General features: G+C 46.2%; 1 protein-coding gene and 1 long non-coding RNA gene across 5 annotated transcripts in view; one reads left to right on the top strand and one right to left on the bottom strand.

The window, feature by feature from the left end:
* Ccdc149 (coiled-coil domain containing 149) overlaps positions 1-3,980 on the bottom strand; it is a 95,212-nt gene extending 91,232 nt beyond the window's left edge. For 2 of the 4 annotated variants that reach the window (XM_063273760.1, XM_063273761.1), the window contains exon 1: positions 3,761-3,957. In XM_063273760.1, the coding sequence (XP_063129830.1) occupies positions 3,761-3,808 (48 nt within the window). In that variant the 5' untranslated portion in view covers positions 3,809-3,957. Of the gene's footprint in view, positions 1-3,760 lie in introns of all 4 variants that reach the window. The other 2 variants (XM_006251034.5, XM_039092757.2) reach the window with 2 other exon arrangements.
* Positions 3,981-5,026: 1,046 nt separating this feature from the next.
* Positions 5,027-7,121, top strand: LOC134481755 (uncharacterized). The gene is made up of 2 exons (XR_010057524.1): positions 5,027-5,061; positions 5,274-7,121. It is a non-coding gene; the product is annotated as an uncharacterized LOC134481755 (long non-coding RNA).
* The last annotated feature ends 17,535 nt before the right edge of the window (positions 7,122-24,656 follow it).

Genomic DNA, 24,656 nt, shown 5'->3' with positions numbered 1-24,656 from the left:
CACTGGCCATGAGTTTTTCAAAACCAAAGCACTGTGGCTTGGAGCTGAGACAGAGGGTTAAGTGCCTGCCTCACAGCCACTGTATATAACATGCCCAAATGAACCAACCAAATTTCAGTCAGTGATTAGGCTAAGAGATGACTGTCAACTTGACTGCATTGAGAATTACTGAGAGGGTTTGCAGGAATTCTGCTGTGGGCATATCTGTTTAGGCATTTCCAGGGAAGAATAACGGAAGAGAGAAAACTCACCCTGAATCTGAGCAGAACCATGCTACACCAGGGGCTTGGACTAATGAATGGGAAAAGGAGGAGAAAGCCAGCAAGAGAGCTGAATTCACCACTCTGTTTCACCATGTCTTCCTCGACCCAATAGTCTGAACCATCTGAAAGCATGAGCCAAAATAAACCCTTCCTCCTTTAAGTTATCTTTGTCTAACTAGCCACAGAGACAGAAAAGTAATTAACACAAGTCACGGATTGTGTGTGTGGCTGATTTCATGGTTTCTCTACGACTGAACACTCACCTCGTGTGGCAACGAGAGGCCATTTGCACCTCCCCAGGCATTGAATGTCCAGCTTTGAGCATCGGCCATGAATCTTTCACATGTAGAGTGTCTATAGCAGGGCTGTCACCCCTGATTACCCTAGATATGGGGAAATGGCCTGATCTCTATAGGCTCACTTTAAATGAAAACCATGTCCGAACCAGTGGAGAAAACCAACTGAAAGACAGCCAGGGCTCCAGGCAGGAAGGGAAATGGTGGCCTAGGTGGGACTGAAATCCAAACTTCTGCAGAAAGAGATGGTATTCCTTTACAAAGCTCATTTGGCCCTGGTCCAAGTTGCTTCCTCTAGATCCTCAAAAAACTTGGCAATGCCACTAGCCGTGGTTCACGGCGTTTAAGCTGACTAACTACCAGGCCCAGTGCACACACAGAGAACCCTACTACCTAAAAACATGGATAGGTACTTCTGAGCAGCTGAAATTTCAAGAAAGGCAGACTAGAGGTTGAATCTCTCAGCACACACTTCTCAGCACTTTCCAGCAGTAGGTGGATTTGTTCCCCGTGGCTGATGTGACAAATGGACACCAGCTAAGGCTTAAAAACAGAACCAAAAATGCATTCTCCTGGTCAGGGAAAGCAGAATCTGTGCCAGCGGGCACACGACAGCTTGTGCTGCACTACTCTAGTCTCTGGTGGTTTTCATAAGTTTTTTTCTCTGTGTGTCTGTCTCCCTATAACCTTCTCCCTGTGTCTCTGTCTCAAGCCTTTCTCTCCTCTCTGTGAAGAGACACTAGACATTAGATTAAGTGCCCACCCTAAATGTAAGATGGTCTCATTGCAAGATTCTCGACCTCACAATATGTACAAAGACCCTACCTCCAAATAAAAACACATGAACAGTTATGAAGAGCTAAAACGCAGTCATATCTGTGGGCGTTTGAGGAGCAGAATTCCATTCGTTGCAGTACATTGAAGACCCAGAAACTTGCCCTTTTATGAGCATCCAGAATAACTCCACTCTTCAGGCCTCGTTTTGAGAAAGCTGAGCCATTTGCCTCTGATACAAAAGTGGACTAAACATGGCCCCCTGCCTAGGAAGGCATGCCGTTTATGAGAGCTGCAGATAGATCACACAAAGCACTGCCCAGACAGACCAGAACTCAAGTCCTGTTTCCTCCACTTTCAAGCTGTGAGGCTTAGAAGTACTTCCTTGCCCTGTCTGAGCCCCGACTCCCATCCTGCTTGAGAAGTGATTCCTATATAAATGAATGAGGCTCAACAGCTGAGGAAACCATGGTTTTCTGTACTGTAACTGACATGAAGGGCGCAGTCAAGAGACAGGCATGAGTACCAAAGGCAGAAAGCAAATTCTGCTCATGCTCACACGGTAGGGGTCTTTAATAAACATCTACGAAACAACAAATTCCATTCTTTTATAGCATGTAGACTGTGATAGCTAGGAACGTATACAAAATTATGAACTTAAGACATAAAAATTTTAATGTATTTTTATAGTACGATTGCATGGCTCTTGTACGTTATAATATCAACAAGACTTTGGGTGGATGGGACAACTTTTAAAAGACCCATTTCAGGATCTGTGGGCTTATTTAGCAAACATTTATTAATTACTTCTGTGTAGGGAGTTCAAAGTATAGGCTTTGGAGAGCCAATTAAAAAACCCAGGCTAGCTAGGATACCGCTCCCATGCAACGTGGGCAGTCCGAGTAAACACCTGCCGCTGGGAGACACCCTGGAGGGACACCTGGTACAATTCAGCTTTGATTACAGTCCTTTCCTCAAGACGTTTCTTGTTTATTGAGTGACTTCCTTCCCAGACTACACCAGTAAACTTCCTGTGTGTTTTGAAGGCAGGAGGTGTGAAGTGTCTTCTGAATCGGTGACCACTGAATTCTAAGCACAGAACAGTGTAAGTAACTTCTTGTTTACTGTCTATTCGTTTAGAGGGAGACAGGGTCTTATGCAGAGCTTAGAACTCACTGTGTAGCAGAAGATGGCCTTGGACTCCTGATCCTCCTGCCTCTACCTCTACCAAGTGCTGGGGTCACAAGTGTGCATCCCCGTGGTGAGCTAATGTGCTTGATTGGTAATAACCAATCCCAACACAGATCTACTGGAACAAGAATATTGTACCTTCCATGTCAGAACCCAGTACTGGACTTCCATGGAGACACTGCCCCCATCATCTTTTCCTACTGTGGATGATTCTGGATGGGCCCAGACATGAGATTCCCAGTGGATCTATTCCTTGACATAAAGCTGTATTACAGATAAGACAGCCTTTCAGAGAAGGTGGAGCTGGTCATGGGCAGAGATACAGGGATCATCCTTTCCAATGCTAGACCAACGCTTAAAGGAACTAAACTAAGTGGCCCTAAGTGGTGGAGTTCATTGCTCTACACACACTGGTGTTAAATGGCTAGATAACTGGAGGAACCATCCACACAGCTGAGGGAGGTGAATGGGAGCTTGCTAGGGGAAGAAAAACATCACCATCCCTCTCACCTGGAAAAGCTAATGGCCGCACCTGAGCCAACAAACTCTGGGTGAATTCAAGGGGTGGGGGGTGACCTAAGAGTCTGAAAGCTCCCTTCTGGTCCATTCGCTGGGGAGGGCGTGGTGTTGTCACTATCCACAGGTCAAATCACCTCTGTACCTATGTCACTTTCCTTGGAGAAATGAATGGCTTCACTAACACACACACACACACACACACACACACACACACACACACACACACACACACACACACACTGTAGGTGCAGGAAAGGAGCTGAGTGAATGGAGTAAGTGAACTCATGAACCAGTTACTGCCAAGGACGCCAAACTCTTTCACCCAAACCGCTACTCCAAGTCGTATCACCTGCCCAGTTGTTACCCAAGGGCCCGGATGGTCCCTCAGGCGTCACCTTTTCAGCACCAGGAATCGTCCAATCGCCTGCTTCAAAAACAGTGGTGACTAGGCAGGCAGGTGGGGCTTGGCTCTTTCCCCTCCCGGATCCCAGGGCTTCTCAGTCTCTCCAATCCTAGGCCAAACACTGGCGAGCGAAAGGCCCCTCCCCAAAGCCTGGCACCAGATGGTGCGGGAGATCGCGGCGCCCCCGCAGGCCTGAAAGTGCGGGATGGACCGTGCACCTGCAGGTCCTGCTGCGGCCACCTGCTACCCGCCCTCGCGGGGCTTGGGAACCCGCTGCAGCCGCTCCAGAGGCCGACCCGGAGCCCCGGCCTCACCTCGCTCACCAGCCCCTGCCAGTCGCTCTCGGTCCGATCGCCGTCCATGTCCCCTCCGGCTTGCGCGAACAGGCTGCACGGACGCCTCCCTTCTCCTCCTCCGGCTCTTGTCGCCGCCGCCGCCACCCCGACCCCGCGCAGCCCAGAGAGGGCCCGGCACCTCCGAGCCTCCGCGCCGCCGCCTCCCGCGACCGCCCGCGCCGCTGCCACCACGTCAGCCTCCGCGGAGGAAAGGGAGGAGGAGCCGGCCCCAACCACTGCCCTACAGTGACTCGGGGCAGGCGCCAGCCGGGACACCCCGGGGACCCCAGGCCACCAGCTGTGTCTCCTAGAGAAGGGAGCCTGCTTGTGAGTCTTCACACAACCCCAGACTCTAGCATTCCCAGGCCTACGGTGAGGGAGGGAGGCTGGCGAACAGGTGGGTGTCACCCCCACACTGAGAAGCCAAACTCCCCTAACCAGCCATCTCCTGTCAGGTCAGGACTCTACCACTGGAATTGAAGCTCCACCAAGGAAGGGCCTCTCTTTTCCCTGAGTAAGCTTTGGAACAACCTTGGCAGGCAGTAGATATTCTGCACATTTTGGTTGAGCATATGAATGAAACCCTCCACGTTGTACACTTACTCTGATTTTTAAAGTGACCAACATTTCTTTTTAAGTATCTGACGTCGTAATAGAACGCAAGTACAAAACTAGGAAATAAAACTTTAGATTCTGAATAGGGCCAAAAAGCTTGATGGTGGGACTGAAGATTGTGCTATTCAGGGTTCTAGGTGGAAGAGGAGGTGGAAAGACTGTAAGAGAGAGATAGTGGATGACTTCAAGGAAACATTTTGCAAGCACAACAGGGCTCCTATGGACTCTCAAAACCCATACAAGCCCAAGTCAGACACAAAACTCCTAGCACTGAGTAGAGACATGGCCACAATGTCCTACCCCTCACCAAGAAGTTATTTGCAGTCAATAGCTCCTGGGAGAGGGAAAATCAGTTTTCTTAAACATTTCAAACACCCTGTAAGGCAGGCCCCATGTTCGGTCATAGTCAGCCAAGAGGATAGAACGCCATGATTTTTTTTAATGCTTTTGTTTGTTGATTGGTTTTTAAGAGAGAGAAAGAATAAGAAGTTGGGGGTGGAGAGAAAGGGGCCTAGGAGGATTTGAAGAAGAGGAAAGAATATAAGAATATTCAAAATCTATTGTATGAAATTTTCAAAAAAAAATAAATAAAAACATCTTTACAAAGATAATTCCATTAAACTTTCACAGGAGGGAAGACTAGCGAATTCCAGAGGGACCCTCACGTGAGTGCTATGTGACCCCTCCCCTCCATAGTTGCCAACAAAACCGTTCCATACTTGGGGAGGACACAGCTTGTACAAGTGAGTAGGCAGCCTGAGAAGTTGATAAATCCATCTGACAGTGGTAGAAGCCTCATGGCCAACATGGACCTACATTTTTAGTTCCTGCTGACCGTGGATCAGTTCTGTGACATAGATGTTCTCTTTCTTATCAGCTATGGCAACTGAGTGCTGAAATGTGGAGGAATGGCCTCAGCCCCAGCATGCCATATGGTGAAATATCACACCTGAGAATAGGAGAGAGGCCGAGCTCTGCTCTTGGCTTTTCTTCCTTGTTTCCAAGATGGCAGCCTTTCCATTCTCTCTCATCCTGGGCTTGGTCATTTGATCTGCTTTGCCCAAGCAATATTTGTTGTTGTAAAAATATAAAAAATAAAAAAAGTATGGTTGTCTTTTATCCCCACTAGGTCCGGCAACATGGTGCCCCAAGATATCTGTTAGATATCTTAAGTCTCAGTCAGCAAAGTGTCTCACCTGCTCTGCTCCATCCCGTATCACACTGCCAAAAGCCTCTCTCTGAGCCGTCAGCAATCTCTCTACCTAGCTAGTTCCCAAGGCAGGTTTCTATGCCAGAAACACACATCCCAATTCCACAGCGGCCCAGTGTCTCCAGCCACTCCACTGCACACTTTCCTACACTCAAACCGTCACATAAAGAAACACACAACACAATAACCTTTGACCCAATTGATAAGATATAATTGCCCACCTAAACATACAAAGCCCAGTACCATCCATCCCTTAAGAACATTAATAACAACCTGTAAAGGTACAATGTGGAATCTTAACGTCACCTGCCATATTGTCCTGCCACAGCTTCTCTCCCTGTCCTTCCTGTTTCTTCCCCTTTTCATTCCAGTTTCCTCCTCTTCCTTCAAACTTCTCTCCCACCCATCCTTCCATCTCATCTAATGACAGGCCTCTTTCTATCATGTACCTGCCCCTCACCTGTGTTTTACAAATTCAATGGGGCGAAGGTTCTGGTGAAGTCACCTGAGTCCTGAGTAGTGACTAGGCAGCTGTCCTTGGGGCAGTGGAATTAGCATCAAAATACAGATAACTCCAGGGCAAACCACAACAAATATTTACAAATGTTTTGTAATAATCAAGTTATTAAGCACCTTTGGGGGTTAGGGCTTAGTTTTGCATAGTACTCCTGGGAACACTTCCATGAAAGCAGTCCCAGAATGGCTTACTGAATGTCATTGGACTCCCTAGACAGACGGCCACCAACCAACCACCACATGTGTGAAGTCCCCTCTGACACAAGTGTCTGAGTAAGTCCAGCTAAGACAACAGAAGAACTGCACAGCTAGCCTTACCCAATTTGACGACCCACAACTCAGGCAGTAAATAAGCAGTGCCTAAGCCCCTGTGTTCAGGGCTGGCCTGCTGTATATCAGCAGGTAACCGGGATAGTGGGTAGTGGCACTGTCAGTGAATAAAGGTCCTGGGTGTTGAGCTCTCCCTGTCAGCCCTTAGAGGAGCATCTGTGCCTGACATCACAGCCTGGTTCTTATGGTGGTTTGAATAGGAATGGCCCCCATGCACTCATTGGTTTTGAATACTTGGTGACCAGGGAATGACACTACTAAGAGGTGTGGTTGGAGGAGGTGTGTTGTGGCCTCTTCTCTCAGCTCCTTCTCCAGCACCAGGTCTGCCTGCACACTGCCATGAAGGTATTGACCTAATCCTCAGAGCTGTGAACCAGCCCCAATTAAATGTTTTTATAAGAGTCTCCATGGTCGTAGTGTCTCTTCACAGTAACAGAAACCCTACGATGGATCCCATCCACAAAAGTTTCTACAATAGACTGACGGACTGGGAAGGGACTATGGCCAAGAAGCCAGCCTATCTGTGGGTTTTTTTGGGGGTTTGTACCTGAACTCACCCTAGAAAAGGTGAAGAACACTGTAGTCCATGATCCCTGTCCTGATGGTGTTCAGACTAATGCTCTAGAGAATTGGGGAAGGGGCGGAAGAATAAAGTAATATGCTACTGAATCCTCTGGTCTTCTCATCATTCTAGCCCACCTAGCTCACTGTCTTTGCAATCCAAGAGGCTGGAAGGAGGTCATCCTACAGCAGAACCTCTAGGGTTAATTAACTCAATGCCAAGCACTTACTCCTAACAGCCTGTCTCTTACCTAAAAAGCAAGGTACTGTCTGCCAATATATTGCCCTCTGGCAAACCATCTGCTTCCATTCTGACCTGTCGATGAAATAGACTGTAGGGAGAGTGGGCAGATCTGGGCCATCTGCCTTGCTCTCTCCTGGCCTTCAGGTGGGAAAGCCCTTTTCTGGATACCTGGGTTAGCAGAGTCTGTAAGCTCAGCTGCTGCATGAAGCCATCACTGATATTTTAGGCAGCAGGATGGGCAATCAATGGAGTGCTAAGAGCCGAGAAGCCTTCATTTGGAAGCCATGGACCTTTAAGACAACTCTCTGTGATTTGCTTTCTTTCCCTGAAAATAACAGACAACGATCGAAGTATTTCAAAGGAAAAAAAAAATTGTGCAGGAAATCAAAGTGCATCAGGCCTCTGCCCCACCCCCTCCCTTCCCAGCAGGCTGAGAAACCTTCCAGGGAAGTTGAAACACCTTCCTGAGCTGCTGGGGTTTACTGGAGATTTCATGTGCCAGCTCCCACCGGCTCTGCCGGTGACATGTGATGCAATCACAGAGCGAGGCAGTGGAGCTGCAAGCCATTCTTTTTTATCTCTTTTCATTTATGTAGCCTGACATTGAGTAATAATAATAATTAAATCCAGTTTAAGCTTTTAGGCACCTATACCAGAAGGCCTCTAGACATCTCATCAACAGCAGCCCTGGCTGGTGCAAACAAAGCTAATTATATTGTGGTTAACAGTTTTCAAAGGAAAAAAATAAAATAAAATAAAACCACTTATCAACTGTCTTCACCTCATACAAAAAGCAATCCATTAAATGTCCTACCCAGTGCCCGTTCACATAGGGCCAGTTTAAAGACAGTGACTTTCTGTTCAACTTGCCACCCTGTCACGAAACACAGAAAAACTGGCTTTAGCTTCTGGTTTTACATCCCCTTAGCTTTCTAAAAAAATCATCTCTTGGGACTCAATTTCTTCATATGTATTCATAGCCCCAAGACCAATTTTATTGATTTATTTCTACACACCTAAGGTGGCTAGAGTACCCAGATGCCTTTGAGTGACGCTTCTCACTTTTCACAGTCTAAGAGGGATTTTTAGATAGGAAACTCCAGAATAGTTCAACCTAAGAAATTAAATCAGTATTTACTAATGAAAATAAAACCAAACCAAAAAAAGATCCTGGGAGATTGGGAAAGGAAGAATTCTCTGCTGCACGAGATCATCTGGCCCGGTCCCAAGAGCTTCCGACGCGCAGGGAACCCTCCAGAGCTTTTGGACTTCCACAGTATTGTCTGTTTGGATTTTGGTTGCCCATGTGAAAAATGTCAGAGTTCTCATTAAATGAAAGGAAGTAGTTTTTCTGGAGAGATTTGTGGGCCCTCCCCTTTTGAGCTGTTGAGGCAATAGTCAGGGCTAGTTCTTCCCCTAATCACTGCCTTTCTCCTGCCTGAATTAAGAATCCCAACTTGGAAAAGTAATGATTCTTAATGGTTGTGATTTGCTGGGAGTGGGATGCGCACACGTGTTTCATTGGTGTTACCGAATTTAAACAGTGTGGATAGCTCTTGTTCTAAAGAAAGGCTCATTTTGACCCACCTTACTGGAAGCTTCCATGGGCTTGCTGCTCCGTGTTTTAGCTGAAGACTAATAGGTCTGTAGGTTCCTTGCAAGAGCTTCCTGAACAGCCTTGAGACCTGAGGTCTCCTGGACCATGGGCCTCAATTCTTTGGAAAAACAAGGGTTCATCGCTTCTACTGCTAAGGGACACTCTGGGAGGGAACCTCATTCTTCATTTCCCTGCACAGGGCCAGGCAGCAGAGGAGTAGATAAGGGATTCAGGCCACTTCCTCATTCTCAGCATGCTGTGTGTGTTAGCTGAAGGAGTTTCTGGGGCCTCCCTGCCATTGCCACTAAGCCCTCCCTGTCCAGCAGCAATCATGCACGCTCACGATCCGCCTCCAGCTCGGCTGGCTGCCAATCAGCGGGGCAACAGGGGGTGGAAGGAAGTTCCACTTCCCGCTGAACCATGCAGAGGTGCTCAGAGCCAGAGTGGGACTGATGACCGCCTGGCAGGCTCCAGGAGCAATTGTCACCCCGAGCGGGAGCACGTCTAGGCGTGATTGGCTTGGGCATTGCGGGAGGCAATAGCGGGGGGAGAGGCGGAGGCAGAAGACAGAGGTTGAGAGAAGGGGGCTGAGATGCCAGGATGCCAGGAGAAAAAGGAAAAGCCCGGGAAATGAGCTGGAGGGGGCGAGGGACTCAGGAAAAGGCTGGGCCTGCGTGCCTTGATGAAGAAGCCAGAAAGAAAAGAACCTCAGGAGGAGACCTGAAAACCCCAGGCGCCAGGGAAAATCTAACCTCAAGCCCTGTGGGAAATGGAGAATCCTGGCCACAGAAAAAGTTAAGGGGAAAAGTCAGATAAAGTCACTCGGCTCTCAGATCACTCAAATTTGTTATACTTATTGATAATGTGTTTCATCTCTTCTGCGAGGGCTGGGGGCCATGATTCAGCACAAAATTGATGTAAATTTATGGAAATGAAAATGCAGAGAAGCTGCAAGCTCCAAGCTGCTGGAGGGCTGGCTGTATGGCCCTCAGCGAGGGGAGGTGACTGCTCTCTGTACTAGGGGAGCTGAAAATAGAAACGTCTGACTCGGGGGCCACTGGCCTCTCCTGCCGACCAGGAACAGGACTGACCCTGTCGCTCTGGAAAACTTAAGGGGAAGAAAAAGTTTAAAAGCTGATGACTGTCGAAAATAAGATCACCTCCCTTGGCGTCCTGTCTCACCTTTGCCTGAGGGTGGGGGACTGATTTTTTACTCAGTGGTTATGGACAGACTTATGTGAGTAGGAAGGGGACCGGGGCGGACCGGGAGGGAGAAGAGAATTATTCTCTAGAACCTACTGTGTGCAGAGACGTAGCTTGTAAAGTGACAGGCATATTTTTTTCCTTCTGCACTGTGAGAGAATCTTTTGACAGAAAGGGTGAAAGGTGGTATTCCAAAGAATTGTCCGGAGCTGGTAAAAGATTTACTTTCCATTAGGCCGTCCTTCAGAACTGTAGATGGGAGATTTCTGTCCCCTACCCTTCATACCAGGTCATGACATTTGTCTATTAATGTGGTTCTCCCAAGTCAATAGCAGTCTTTCTGGCCTGGCTGTGGTCAAGCAGTGCGGGAAGGGGGTGGGGGGCAGCTTTCATCTAGGAATTGCCTCTCTGGGCCAGACCTTGCTTTGCAGTTTGCAATTGAATTGAAATAGGAGAGTCAACACTCCAAGGGCAGGAGAATGTCTCAGTAACAGAATGCTCACCCAGCATATATGAGCCTCGGGTGTCATCCCCAGCACTGCCAAAAATAAAAAAAAAAAAATTTAAAAATTTTAAAAACACCACCAAGATGCAGTCCCAGGCCAAAGAGTATCACTTTCCCTTCATCCCTGTTGTTTAAAATACTTATTTATTTTTATTCTGTATGTCTGAGTGTTTGCCTACATGTATATAATAAGTGTACTGTGTGATACCTTATGCCTGGGAATGCCAGAGGAGATGGTGGGTCCCCTGGAACTGGAGTCAGTAATCCAGTATGTGGGTTCTGGGAGCCAAGCCCTGGCTGGTCCTGTACTCTCAACCTTTAAGCAAACAGTTCTCAACCTGTGGGTCACAACCATCAGAAATCATGTATTTCCTATGGTCTTAGGAACTGAGATACCGACATGGCTCAGTAACAAAATTAGAAGTAGCAACTAAGAATTTTATGGTTGGGGGCAGGGGTCACCACAACGTAAGGGCAGCAGCATTAGGAAAGTTGAGAGCCACTCTTCTAAGCCATTTCTCCAGCTCCCTTCATTCCCATTTGAGTCAAATATTCCCAGCACTGACTCTGCTTTTTGCCAAAGCTACATTCATTTTTGATAGCACAAGGAAGACCTTCTTCAGACTTCCATGGGTGCTTTAGTCTGGATGTGGACAAAGAGGAAGGTGGTGGTTTGAAAATGCTTGGGTCATGGGAAGTGGCACTATTAGGAGGTGTGGCCTTGTTGGAGGAAGTGCGTCACTGTGGGGGTGGGTTTTGAGTTCCTATGCCTAGGCTCCATCCAGTGCAGAAGAGACCCTCCTCCTGGCTGCCTTCAGAAGACCAAGGGATCAAGATGTAGACCTCTCAGTTCTTCCAGGTCCGTGACTGCCTGCACACTACCATGCTTTGTGCCATGATAATGGATTAAGTCTCTGAACCTGTAAGCCAGCCCCAATTGAATGTTGTCCTTTCTAAGAGTTGTCTTGGTCATGGTGTCTCTTCACAGCAATGAAACCTTAACTAGGATGAGGAAGTTATCTGAAACCCAAGGTCATGGCATGTAGGGATGGTGAGGCAGATGTCTCATAGGCTGGGTCTGATCTCATCACATCGAGAGCTTATGTGAGGCAAAAACTGTCATTCCTCGGTGACATTCATACAGTGGCTTCAAACTCACTGAGTCAAATTTCTTTTTTGCTCTCCAACAGAAAAGATGGCAAGCATGATTTCTAGGTGGCGCGTGCCAGCAAGGATGACCGCCAGCTCATAATTTTCTTATTAAATTTCTTTCTAATTAAATTAATTAAAATTTAATTTTAATAAAAGAAATTTAATTATAAATTTCTTAGTACAACTAAGACCTAAATGTCTTCTTTTTGAGGGAGAAAGCACATGTATTAACTATCTGTGTTTTCACCCAGCACAGCTGTTACCACTTCTTAGGACCTTTCTTCCCATGAAATAGAAAAGGCTACGGTAAGATGCTATGCTGGCTAGTGTTTATGTCAAGCTGACACAGGATATAGTCATTTGGGGAAAAGGAACCTCAATTGAGAAAATCCCTTTGGCACATTGCCTATGGATCATTTTCTTGATTAATGATTGAATAGAGTAGGCCCATTGCACAGATGACAGTGCAGCTACTAGATGGTTGGTCCTGGCTGGTATAAGAAAGTAGACTAAGCAAACACGACAGTAAGGTACCCTCCTCCATGGCCTCTGCCTCAGTTCCTGCCTTGACTTCCTGCCCTGACTTCCCTGAATGATAGACCATAATCTCTAAGACTAAATGAACCCTTTCCTCCCTGTAACCTTTCTTTTCTATGTTCACTCCGGTTCTCAAATAATGACACAGAGGATTATTTATTTATGAGTTAATGCCTAGGCCTTAATCTAGGCTTGTTCCCCAGTGAAAAGGCACAACACCCACTTGTACCAGTCTACATCCTTCATATGGCTGGTTACCTCTCATTTTCATACCACACATGACTCCTTCCCAGAGTCCCCATCTCTCTGCCAGATGTCCCAGCCTTTCTCTCCTGCCTTGCTTTGGCCAACCAGCCCTTTAGTAACAAGCAATGCCTTTACACAGTGCACAAGAGATTATCCCTTCACCTCCCCACGTTATTTTTGGTCATGGTATTTGTCACAGCAGTAGAAACCTAACGAAGACAGGTGATATTAGAGCCTTGGTGGTTTCTCCTTTGACAAACAGCATTTAATTCGTTCAACTAGGATTTCTTGAGCACGTCTTAGGTGCTGAGCTAGGCTGTAAGCTAGGACCAGTGCTGCAACCTCAACTTCTTGGGGCGTAACAGGCAGATCCCCAGCAGCACTGGAGAACTGGGACCACCTGAGGATTGGATGCCCAGGCTACTATGTGACATCCAATCTGCCTGTCCAGCAAGTGATTTGATATACTTAAAAATGAAAGTGATGTAGGAAGACCCCTCAGCAAATAAAGTGCTTGTCCTGTAAACATGTGAACCTGAGTTCAATCGCCAGAACCTGTGCTTTAAAAAAAATACCTAATATTCAAATTCTAGACAGATGGCTCAGTAGCTATGAGCACTCCCCTTTCTTCCAAAGGACCTGAGTTCAGTTCTCAGCACCCCATCAAACAACTTAAAACTATTTGGACTACAGGTCCAACAGATCCAACTCCATCTTCTGGACTCTGTATACACACACACAGACACACACACACAGACACACAGACACACACACACAGACACACACAGGGCAGGGAGGTGGTGAGGGGATATGAGATCTTTAAAACAAACAAAACACAGCCTGTGTGCTGGTGCAGACTTGTAATCCCAGTACTGGGGATGAGATCCCTGGGGCTTGCTGACAAGCCAGCCTAGCTTTCTTGACAAACATCAAACCAGTGGGAAACTGTCTTAGAAAAACAAAATGGATGGCATCAGAGGAACAACAGCTGAATCGTCATCCTCTGGCCTCCATGTATGTGAACTCACTCCTGCATTTGCACATGTATGAACTCACACACATTTGTAAGTGGGTAAATTTCATGCTTGTCATAGGTACATATTTTTAACACTCTTTGGAGAAAAATGTTTAAAAACAGAAAACTAGGTCCACTCAAGAATGACAGGAAGGTGAGCTGGAGGACTGAAGACACAGCAAGCATGACTGAAGAGAATCTACTCAGCAGATCCTGGGATGTCTGTAAAGGAGGGAGCATTGCCCCTATGGAAGATGGGAAGTAGAAATGGGACAAAACTCAGGGGAAAACAAACAAACAAAAACCAGTGGGTCGGGCAGTGAGAGGAAGGGCCTAGGCAGCATGGCCTAGTGTTTAGTCTCCTCATCTCTACAATGAGTAAGTTGGGCCACATGATCTGGATGTCCTGAAGGTCACAGAGATTAAGTTTACATTTGACTTAGACTCTACATAGAGCTTAGTGATGGTGCTGTAACTGTCCTCCAAAGAAGGCCATAGAACATCCACTGCCTTAGCTACTTTTCTGTTACTGTGCTAAGAAGCCATGACCAAAGTGTCTTGGTCACTCTTCTATTGCTATGAAGAGGCATCATGACCACTGAGACTCTTATAAAGGAATGCATTTAATTGGAGGCTCGAGTATAGTTTTAGAAGGTTGATTTAGTATCTTCATGGCAGGAAGCAGACAAGCATGGCACTGGAGCAGTAGCTGAAAGCTTTACATCCTGATCCACAGGCATCAGGCAGAGAAAAAGGAGACTGAGCCTGGTGTAAGTATCTGAAGTCTCAAAACTCCAATGACAAACCTCCTCCAACAAGACCACACCTCTTAATCCTTCCCAACCGGTCCACTAACTGGGAACCAAGCATTTAAACCTATGAGCTTGTGGAAGGGGATGGAATGGCATTCTCCTTCAAGCTACCATAGCAATTCATAGAAGGAAGAATTAATTTGGCCTTATGGTTCCAGAAAGATCAGAGGCCACCACCACCGTGGTTGAAAAGCAGTGGAGAAGCCTACAGGCATGGTAGATATAGGTCAGCAGCTGAGAGCTCACATCTGATACCATAACATGAAGCAGAGAGACTGAACAGGGTTGGAACACGGCCTTGAGACTGCAAAGCCTACCCCCATGAACTTTAACAAACACTCTGCACCTCAGTGAACCTTCATCAACTATGTCATTATTGACAGAGAATGTTCCCAGGCCTCATATTGATCAGGGTCATTAGTTGACATCCTCCTTGCTGTGATTAAATATCAGAAACTATGCAAAGAAATAAAGACCTACTTTGGCTCAGAGTTTGAGAGGTTCCAGCCATGGTCAGCTAGCTCCACTGTTTCTAGACTGTGGTGAGTCAGAACATCCTGGCAGAAGGGTAGGGTTCTCTATTGCAAAGTTGCTTTCTCATCGGGGTCAGGGAGCAAAGAGAGCCAGAGGGAGGAAGAATGAAATTTAGGTCACAAAAATAATTGCTCCCAAAAGGCCTACTACCTCCAACTAGGCCCCACCTCTAGCTGTTTCTACCACTTCCTAATAATGTAACCAAGCTATGAATCTACCCATGGATAAATCCATTGATGAGGATGTAGACAGCATGATCCAGTTACCTGTTAATGATTGGAACCAGCTGGAACCTAAGCTTCAGGATATGAACCTATGGCTTCCTATCCAAATTACAAAGGTAGGTCTCCTGGATAGTTCTATGTCAACTTTGACACAAGCCAGAGTCATCAGAGAGGAAGGAACCTCTAGTGAGAAAATGTTTCCATAAGACTGGGCTTTAGTGAAGCCTATAGGGCATTTTCTTAATTAGTTATTGATGTAGATAGGCTCAGCTCGTTGTGGGTGGGGCCACCCTTGGACAGGTGGTCCTGAGTTCTATAAAAAAAAAAAAAGAAAGAAAGAAAAGCAGGCCAAACAAACCTAGGGGAGCAAGCCAGTAAGCAGCATTAACTTCATGGACTCTGCATCAGTTCCAGCTTCCAGGGTCATGTCCTGTTTGAGTTCCTGCCCCCCTGACTTCCTTCAACGATAGACAGTGAAATGAAAGCATAAGCCAAACAAACATTTCTTTCCCCCACCTCTCGATCCCGCCAAGTTGTTTCATGGTGTTTTGTCAGCAATAGTGATCCCAAGTAAGACAGTAGAGTAAAGCCAGAAAGGCTCGCTTGGCCAAGCAGTATCAAAGCACATCCATTAATATTAGTAACAGCTGACCCACTATCCTTCAAGAAGCCTTTCCCCTCACTCCTGTCTCCAATGAGCACCTAGTCCAGGAAAGCCCAACATGGGCACTACCCAGGGCCTCTTTTCCTAAGAGCTCTCCATGGCTGCTCCTCAGTGCCTCCCTCCCCATGATCTCCATAGCCCAAGTTACCCAAGCTCTGAAGACGGAGAGAGGGCCCTGGCACAACTGGTGTTAGAACTTCAGCAAGTCAATGCTTGATGCTGGTCTCACCATGCAGGACAGGTGCTGGCCCTTAGCAGTTATTGTGTCTATTGTGACTAGTGTGTGGCACTATGGGAATAGCGTCTCCGCTGGGCACCTGTGGGCTGTTGAAAATCGGGTGTCCTGCTTGCATTCAGAAGAGGAAAGTAAGGATTCTAAAGAGTTTTAAGTGACTGCAAGAACACTACCTAACTATTGAGAAGAGGATCTGTGCACCTCACCATTGCGCCAGGCAAATGTGTTGATTTACTAGGGGTGCTGCTACCCTAAGCTGTGTGATTTTAACAGACAATTTGATTGTCCTGCAATTCTAGATACATGAATTCCAAAGTTCAAAATGTTGGCAGGGTCAGAGATCTCTTTTCACAGCTGTTGTCTATCTCTGCTCTTGGTCCCTTTCCATCATCCTGTGTCTACATTTCCTCTCTTTGTAGAGACCCCAGCAACATTGCATTGGTGTCCACCTACTCTAGTGTGACCTCATTTTAACTAATTACATCAGCAATGACCTTATTGCCAAAGGTCACATCTGGAGTATTAAGGATCAGAACAATTCAACATATGAGTTGGAAAGGGAGACACAACCTAAAGACTGCACTTTCAATGTGATGTCTCCCTACCTCTCTGTATAACATATCCACTGGGTCCTGATGAATGCTTCGCCATTCCCAAGGCTCCCCCTGGCCTCATCCAGAAGTTCCAGTGGGTAACCACACAGTATTTATTTGCCTTCACCCCATGTAACTCGCTTGTGTTGGTTCTAACAACCCATTCTGATATCTGGCTGAAGGCTGTGAAATGGGCATTTTTACCTCTTTTTTTTTCTATGTTTCTTTGATGTCCTCAAGCTCACTGCTGGGCCTACGATCAGCAAGTGCCCGGTGAGTTGGCCTTTGTTCCTGTAGCAATTCACTGAACTGCAGCTTGCAAGATTCTGAGTTGCCACTCACATCTGATGAGTCCCTTCCGAGCACCAAGGAGCCACTTCATAGGCTCTCTCTGCCAAGTGCTGTGGGAAGATTCTACCTGCAGAACTTGTCTCTCACCAGGGCTCCCTTCTGTGACTGTGAGATGACTGTCTGGCTCCCCCCCACACCTGTGAAATACAGTCACCTTGGTCTCAGACGCAGCGTCCTCAGACTTGGAAACTCATTGGACCAAAAATGTCTACAACTTATTTTTTCCCCTTATATTTTCTTTTTTGTATTGATTTTCCATTTTTAGCACAAGATTGATCACCAGCAAAATACCAATTTACATACAGATTCTGCTAAACTCAGCATCCTACATTACTTGGAACTTTTTCGTCCATAAACCAATTTTTTAAAGAGAGAGCTTCTATTATCAGAAGCATCTCTGGTGACACTCAGGTCGCTTGGGAACAGACCCAGGAGAAACACAGCCAGGTCCGGGAAAGACCAGTTGACTTGTATGCATGAAAAGTCAAGGAGCCAGGGATGCATGTGGACAGGTAACATGTTGCCTAATTCAATGGATGCTATCATGAAACTGACAAGCCTTGGGCAGCTATCTAAGAAGGTCATTCAATGGCACTCAACAAGCACATTCTATGAGAATGAGATAGGGCATTGTTTAGGTACTGGGGATAGGAAAGAGCCCAGAGATCAGGATGTCTGGGTGATTGCTATAGGACAGTGGGGAAGTACATTTCAAACAACTGTGCAAATAATGGTTTAAAATTCCAAGTAGGCTTAAATTTTAAAAATCACATAGGGTTGTTAGGACAGTGTATAATATAGGAAATTTGAGTCACTGTAAGTAAGACCTGAGGATATGTAAAAATTAGCTAGCAGTGGCAGAGCTAAACGAGGCTCTGGCAGGATGAGGAAGAGTAGGAGTAGACTGGGTGAAAACACATGGGCCAGAGAACAGTAGGGAAGGCCATGGTAACAGACTGGGTGAGAGGAGCACCCTGAGCCTAAGCCAAAATAAGGACATTGGGATCTACCATACAAACCCCAGGAGCCCCTGCACAGTACATTGAAACCAGACTGTAGTACAGAGACCCAAATATACAGTGACTTGACCAAGAGAATTCTATTCATATGCAAGATTGCTGTGTTTGAGGAGACCCATGTGAATAGGGCATAGGTAGAGCTCAGTTTAACAGATTTAGTCTTTGTGTGCTCAAAGACCATGGGAAAGAAAGAGCCTCCCAGTGATACCAGCCCCAATTACCAAATCTCCCCACCTGTGTCCCCAAGGATCATGGAGATAAGCATGCCCAGTCTACTGTGCTCTTGGTGGATTCTTGATTATAGTCTCTTTCACTACAATGAGGTGTTCCCACACCATGAGGGCTGAGATGACCTATGCAACAACAGAAACTGGAGCCGTGCATCTGATTTTGACTTAATATCTGTCCGAAAGAGAGTCTGATCTAACAGGCTTCTAAGAGTCTTCATAACTACAAAGTCTTGGAAATCTGATCTTATCACCATGGGGCTCAAAACCCTTTGGGTCAGCACAAGGCCCTCCTAGAGGCCATATTTCCCATGTTCCTTTGTGGTGGCTTCAAGTTCATGAAGTGCCATGAAAGCTCAAGAGTGACAATACCAGTAAAAACTGTAGAAACTGCATTACCTCATGTGCTGGCTCTATCCCTGAAAGTCATGTAGTACCATTTCCACCACATTGGAAAACTATATGGGAATCAAAACTGGATCTCAGCCCCAGCTTTTGGAGGGAAGAGTGTTAAGATGATGTCTTGGGGGATCTTGGGAATGGGAGAGTTACTGCAGCCATCTTAGCAAAACACATTCTGCCCAAGAGCCACATACACTGGCCACAATACCTACCACACATGCAAGCAAAATAGTCCTTTCTCTCCAAAGGCACACAACATCTCATCCTGTAACTGTACCAGGTGCAAGTCCAGACCCCCATCCTTTAAATCTTGTCCAAGCATAGATGAGACTCCTCGAGGACAGCTTTTTAAAGTTAACATCCTTACGTATCCTTCATCCTGCTCCTTACATCTGAAGTTGGAAGACATACATTATTTGTCCTCTGCTCTCTTTGCAGCATTTGGCCCTGCCCTTTGAGCTATCATTCTTTTCCCATAAATCCAGGCCAATGCATGCATTGGACTACACTTGCCAGTCCAAGTTTCTTGCCCTTCCAAGTGTGGGGGTCAAAAGGCTTCTTTGAATGTTAGTTTTCATTTTTTCCCACTAAGTCAGAGTTGACATATTCCTTATGAAAATATTATTGCTTGTTGTTACTGTTGCTGTTGTAGCTATGTATCAGTATGGAGTCAGCTCTTCCAACCACATCTGCCCATCATTTTAGGAGAGTCCCCACCTCTGTCCTGGATCAATGAGGGACAGGCCCACAAGACTCTCTGAAGCGTCATTGCATAATGAAGAAAATCAACAAGACACACTACAGATATGCAGAATGAAGATAAAGAGTGTCCCACTAGAAGGTAGAGAGCCCTGGATCTTTTGGAGAACCAAATGGGAATCTTACAGATTTTACTGAGTATTGTCCAGAGCCCACTTCTAAGCTTTGGGGTCTTTCTGCGTTATGCACTGTAGTGGAATTACTTGCTCTAGCCCCCCCCCCCCAAACGCCACCTGGAACCCTAAGAAGCCATGCTTTATCCCACTCCTCTCATACTGTTTCAGGCAGCTGCAAGTTGGGCAGTACCCTGAACCTTCTGTCTCGATGTCAGATTTGATGGACACACTCTCTCTATGCGTTCTCTCGGAAGCAGTTTTGCTGAGTTCCTTCCCACTGTGTAAGACTGATGCCCCTTCCATCAGCTTCTGGTCTTGTTTCCAGTAAACCTTCAACAATCTCCTTGAGGCATGCGCATCTCACCTGCCCTGCCCTCGAAATGGTCTCCCAGATCGTGTCTGCTGCTGCACTCATGCCCAATGCATCCTACTTCATTTATAATCATCTCTCATTTCCAGATTCTGAATTTCTGTTCCACATTCTGTTTCTGTGGTTATCCAATCTGTTCCTATTATTTCTAACATTGGCACAAAGTAACCATTGTACTATATGCATAGATTATGTGCGTCTCTGTCCTGGGTCTCAGCTGGAAATACTCAAAGGTTGGAAATGACTTCAGACTGGGAGTTTGGGTCATTGCAGGACCTCTTCAATCAAATGTTGGGCACATAAACGGAGAGAACTCATAAACTACAACTAGGGTTCCAACATGGGGTCCCTCCAGCTCCTAACAGCATGGCTACCTCCAGACAGGCCAGCTTCTTGCAAAACAGCCTGGCTCTGGTGTGAATAGTCTAATGGGCAGGCAGCAACGGTATGACCCTTAAGACTCAATCAGATTTGGAAATCCTGCATTGTCTCTTATGCAAAGATTGCTTGGTTATAAGAAGCCCTAAGCCACTTGGACTCTAGAGGAAGGGACAAAGAATACCCCTTGCTGGAAGAGTGGCAAGTGACATTGTAGAGGAATCTGTGGGCTGTAAGAGTTTTGAAGCCATCTTTGGAAGACCAGAATGCGCCACATCCTGGCAGACTGTAACTGAGGAAACAGACCTCTGTCCCCTCCTGCTGCTGCACCGATGAGTCAGCAGAATCGTTTGCATGAATGAAGGACCTTATGTTATTAAAAAGGAAAGTTGAAACACAAGGCAAGAAGCCAAATTCAGCCCCAATTGAACATTCTCTGTATTACAAATACAGCATAAATATATGTTTTCCATAGCTCTTGCAAAGCAAACAGCTGCATTTATTTGCGTCCAAAAACATGGAAAAGTTCCAAACTATAAGCAAAAAGGAAGGAACTCAAGAAAATGACTCCCGCTTCTGTAAGTATGAATCTTCATAAAGATGCTTGCAAGTTTGATTGAAGCAGGTGTGGAAACCTTCCAGCCTGAAGTGTACCACTTAACAAATAACCCCCTGCCATATAACGGGGCCGCTCTCAGGGAAATACTTGTACATTTAGCTTAACAGTCAAATGCCTGTTAAGCTTCTTCCTGAGAACTTGAGCCACCAATCCTCTCTCCTATCTCTAACATGTATCAACTCTCGTCTCTCTTCTCTCTCTTCTCTCTTCTCTCTCTCTCTCTCTCTCTCTCTCTCTCTCTCTCTCTCTCTCATACACACACACACACACACACACACACACACACACACTATTGCCCTTTAGAGTTCTTTAGATCCCTTACCAAAGGTACTGGCTGGTTTTATGTGCCAACTTGACACAAGTTAGAGCCATCAGAGAGGAAGGAGCCTCCCTTGAGAAAATACCTCCATGAGATCCAGCTGTAAGGATTTTCTCAATTAGTGATCAGCTGGGGAGGGTCCAGCCCATTGTGGGTGGTGCCAAGCCTGGGTTAGTGGTTCTGGCTTCTATAAGAAAGCATGCTGAGCAAGCCATAGGAAGCAAGTCAGTAAGCAACACCCTCCTGGTTTCTGCATTGGCTCCTGACTCCATGTTTCATGGAGCTCATGAACTCATGCTTCCTACTTGAGTTCTTGTCCTGCTTTCCTTTGATGGTGAACAGCTATGTGGAAGTACAAGCTGAGTAAACCCTTCCCTCTCCAACTTGTTTTTTGGTCATGGTGTTTTGTTGCAGGAATAGAAACCCTAACTAACACACCAAACTGAGCTAACTAAAATCTCTCTCTCTCTCTCTCTCGCTCTCTCGCTCTCTCGCTCTCTCGCTCTCTCGCTCTCTCGCTCTCTCGCTCTCTCCCTCTCTCCCTCTCTCTCTCTCGCTCTCGCTCTCTTGCTCTCTCGCTCTCTCGCTCTCTCGCTCTCTCGCTCTCTCCCTCTCTCCCTCTCTCCCTCTCTCCCTCCCTCCCTCTCTCCCTCTCTCCCTCTCTCCCTCTCTCTCGCTCTGTGTGTGTGTGTGTGTGTGTGTGTTTTGTTTGTGTATCTCATACACACTTTCACTTGACTTAACCAGAAAAAACAAACCCAAAAAACCTAAACCCTCAGGGCCCTGATAACTTGTTTGCATCATGAAGTCTATCCTATGTGATTTCATGTGAGTTCCTCCCCTTTGCCCACAAATGAAGATATAGTCTAGAAGAAGGACGAGACTGGAGAACCTTCATAAAACCATTCAAGAACCCCCAACCCATCACATTCCAGCTCTGAGCTGGGAATCTGAAAGTGTCAGATAGTGCATTCCTCCCCAAGATTTGCCATTAGCGAGCGAATGCTTTGAAGAGAGTCTATTACCTCTTTATGTCCTTGCACATAAACTAGGCCTTCTCTGGAAAGCTCAGTTCCGATTGGATTTGCAGTGAAAATCTCTAGTTGTTAGATTTTAAGGGATAAAGAAGGGAAACATCACCGAAGGCTTCCTGTGTGCAAACGCAATCCATAGTGCCTCTCTAGAGACTGCTTGATTGTAGCCGGGGTGGGTACTCAGGGAGGAGGAGGTAACTGAGAGAAAGCTATGGGACAGCAGACACAGGGGTACCTTGGGGGCCCTGCGGAGTGGAGAGTTTGTGTACAGGAGGAATGCTTCAGAACCATCATTTCTATTTCTCCCATTTTCCTCAGGAGCACTCTATCTCTGTCATTAGAGTCACCTGACCAGAATTGGGTGATCAAAAACCTTCACCTCAGCTCCTTCAGTCCCTCTTGCTTTCTCTCTTCCAACCACACAAGCCCAACCCCAGTCTTTCCCCACTTCAGGGCCCACTGTGGTTTGGAGATGAAGTGTGTCCCCCAAAAGACTCATAGGTTGAAGACTTGGTACCCCAGTGATAGTGCTCTTAAGAAGTGATCGACTCACAGGGGTAGTAACGTCATCTATGAGTTAATCCACTAAAGGTTCACACTCATGAGCTACCAACAGTAGATCTGGCTGTAGGAAGCAAATCACTGAGGTCATGGCTTTGTTCTTTTCTCTCTCTCTATTTCTGGAGACCACAAGTTGAGTAGCTTTCCTTGCTACACCTTTCTGGCATGGCATTTCTGTCTCAGCACAACTCTGAAAGCAATGGGTCCAGCCCACCATGGACTGAAATCCCAGGAACCATGAGCCAAAATTAGTGTTTTCTCCCACAAGTTGTTTGTGTCTCCTTTCCCACCACAGCAACTAAAGACTGCCTGACACAGGATGCCGGCATTCAGAATGCCTGAATGCAAACAATTCCAACCTGGAGAGAATAGATTTCTGTTGTTTTCAGCTACCAACTGTTCTGTTGACTTGTGGTGGTGACCCAGGGAAAATGATTCAGATGTTGCGCTGGTCTTCATAGGACAGTGGTCTCTTCCAGTCTCTCTTCAGTGTGTCCAGGATGAGAAACAAGAGCAAGAGAATGGGACAAGCCTCATGTAACAGGCTGGCAGCACACGTGGCATGCTGAGGTGGCATTTATGATCCTGTAGGATTACTAAACTCCACCTGCCAGCCTGCTGAATTTTTGCATGCTTGAGAAGCCAATCTGCCTCATTTAAACAAGGGATTGGTACTTGTATTATGATAACACTCCACCATTGATCCACAAGCGCCTTCAGACTCAGTTCTAGTCCTATCCAGACCTTGCCTAAATGCGATGTTTTAGGACTCCTGTGTTCTCTACAGTGACCTCCAGGGTCCCTGATCTACTAATTCCCAAGACAGCTCGTGATCTGTGGCACTTTTTATTCAGCAAACATCAGCTCACAAAGGCTCATCTGTGAGAGCCAACAGTTCCTCCCTCAGTGAGACAGAGTTCTGAGAGATTCGGAAGTGTTACAAACCCTCTTCTCCCTTCACTTCATTAGCCCACCAACACCATCATTTCCATAATCATCTTTATAATTATTTCAAGTGGGAAAGGAGCAATGTTCCTACCTGATGAAAAGGAGGTGGGGAAAAAATAGAAACAGTTGATAGGTGATTGAATAGCCTCTCACAGAAATGCAAACAACATCGTGTGATTAGGGAGTTTGAGAGACTGGACCTGACACCTTTCCAGCTCAGACTCCCCTCTACAACCCTTGTAGGGCTTTCTATATCAAGGCAGATTTCTGGCTTCCTGCCATAAGAATTCCCTGGTGTTCCCCTGCAGTTCAAAGGTCACCCAGAACACCATAGCATTGTGGAATCCTCCACATATCACCTCCTTGGACTTTCCAAGATGTACAGTACTTTATAATTTATGTCACTAATATCCAGGTGCTACGTAATGACATGGCCAGTGACAGACCACATCTACCACATATATGCTGCTGGTTCCCGAAGGTAATAATGGACTTGAAAAAAAAACATATCACTCAAAGATGCTGTAGTCATAGTAACATCACAGCAGTTGTGAAGATGTGTGTATAACAAACCGACAGCTCTGCCAGTTGTATAAAGACACAGCAATACAATTACAGAGAGCACAGAATACTGGATAATAAACACTTGTGTTACCAGTTTATGTGTTTGTCCCACTGCACTCTTTATCACTGTTTCAGAGTGCACAGCTTCCTTATTGAAAACAGTGCTCTGTACAACAGTATGCTGTCGGCACCAGACTTAACATGTTTCATGTTTATGGCATCTCTTGGCTGCATCATTTTCTCCCACACTTGATTTAATCATGAACCGTTCACTCATCACAACTATAGGAACAACAGGTTATTTATCCGTACACTATCACCTAGTCATACAGAAGGCTATACCACCCAGGTTTGTGTGAGCACGTTCTGTGTTGGTGTCGTACTGACAAAATAGTAAGACCATAGATTTCTCAGA

This window comes from Rattus norvegicus, chromosome 14 (assembly GCF_036323735.1).
Source record: "Rattus norvegicus strain BN/NHsdMcwi chromosome 14, GRCr8, whole genome shotgun sequence".
Classification (NCBI taxonomy): Eukaryota; Metazoa; Chordata; class Mammalia; order Rodentia; family Muridae; genus Rattus; species Rattus norvegicus.
Note: the sequence above shows the minus strand (reverse complement) of the source record. Positions and strands in the feature narration are given on the sequence as shown.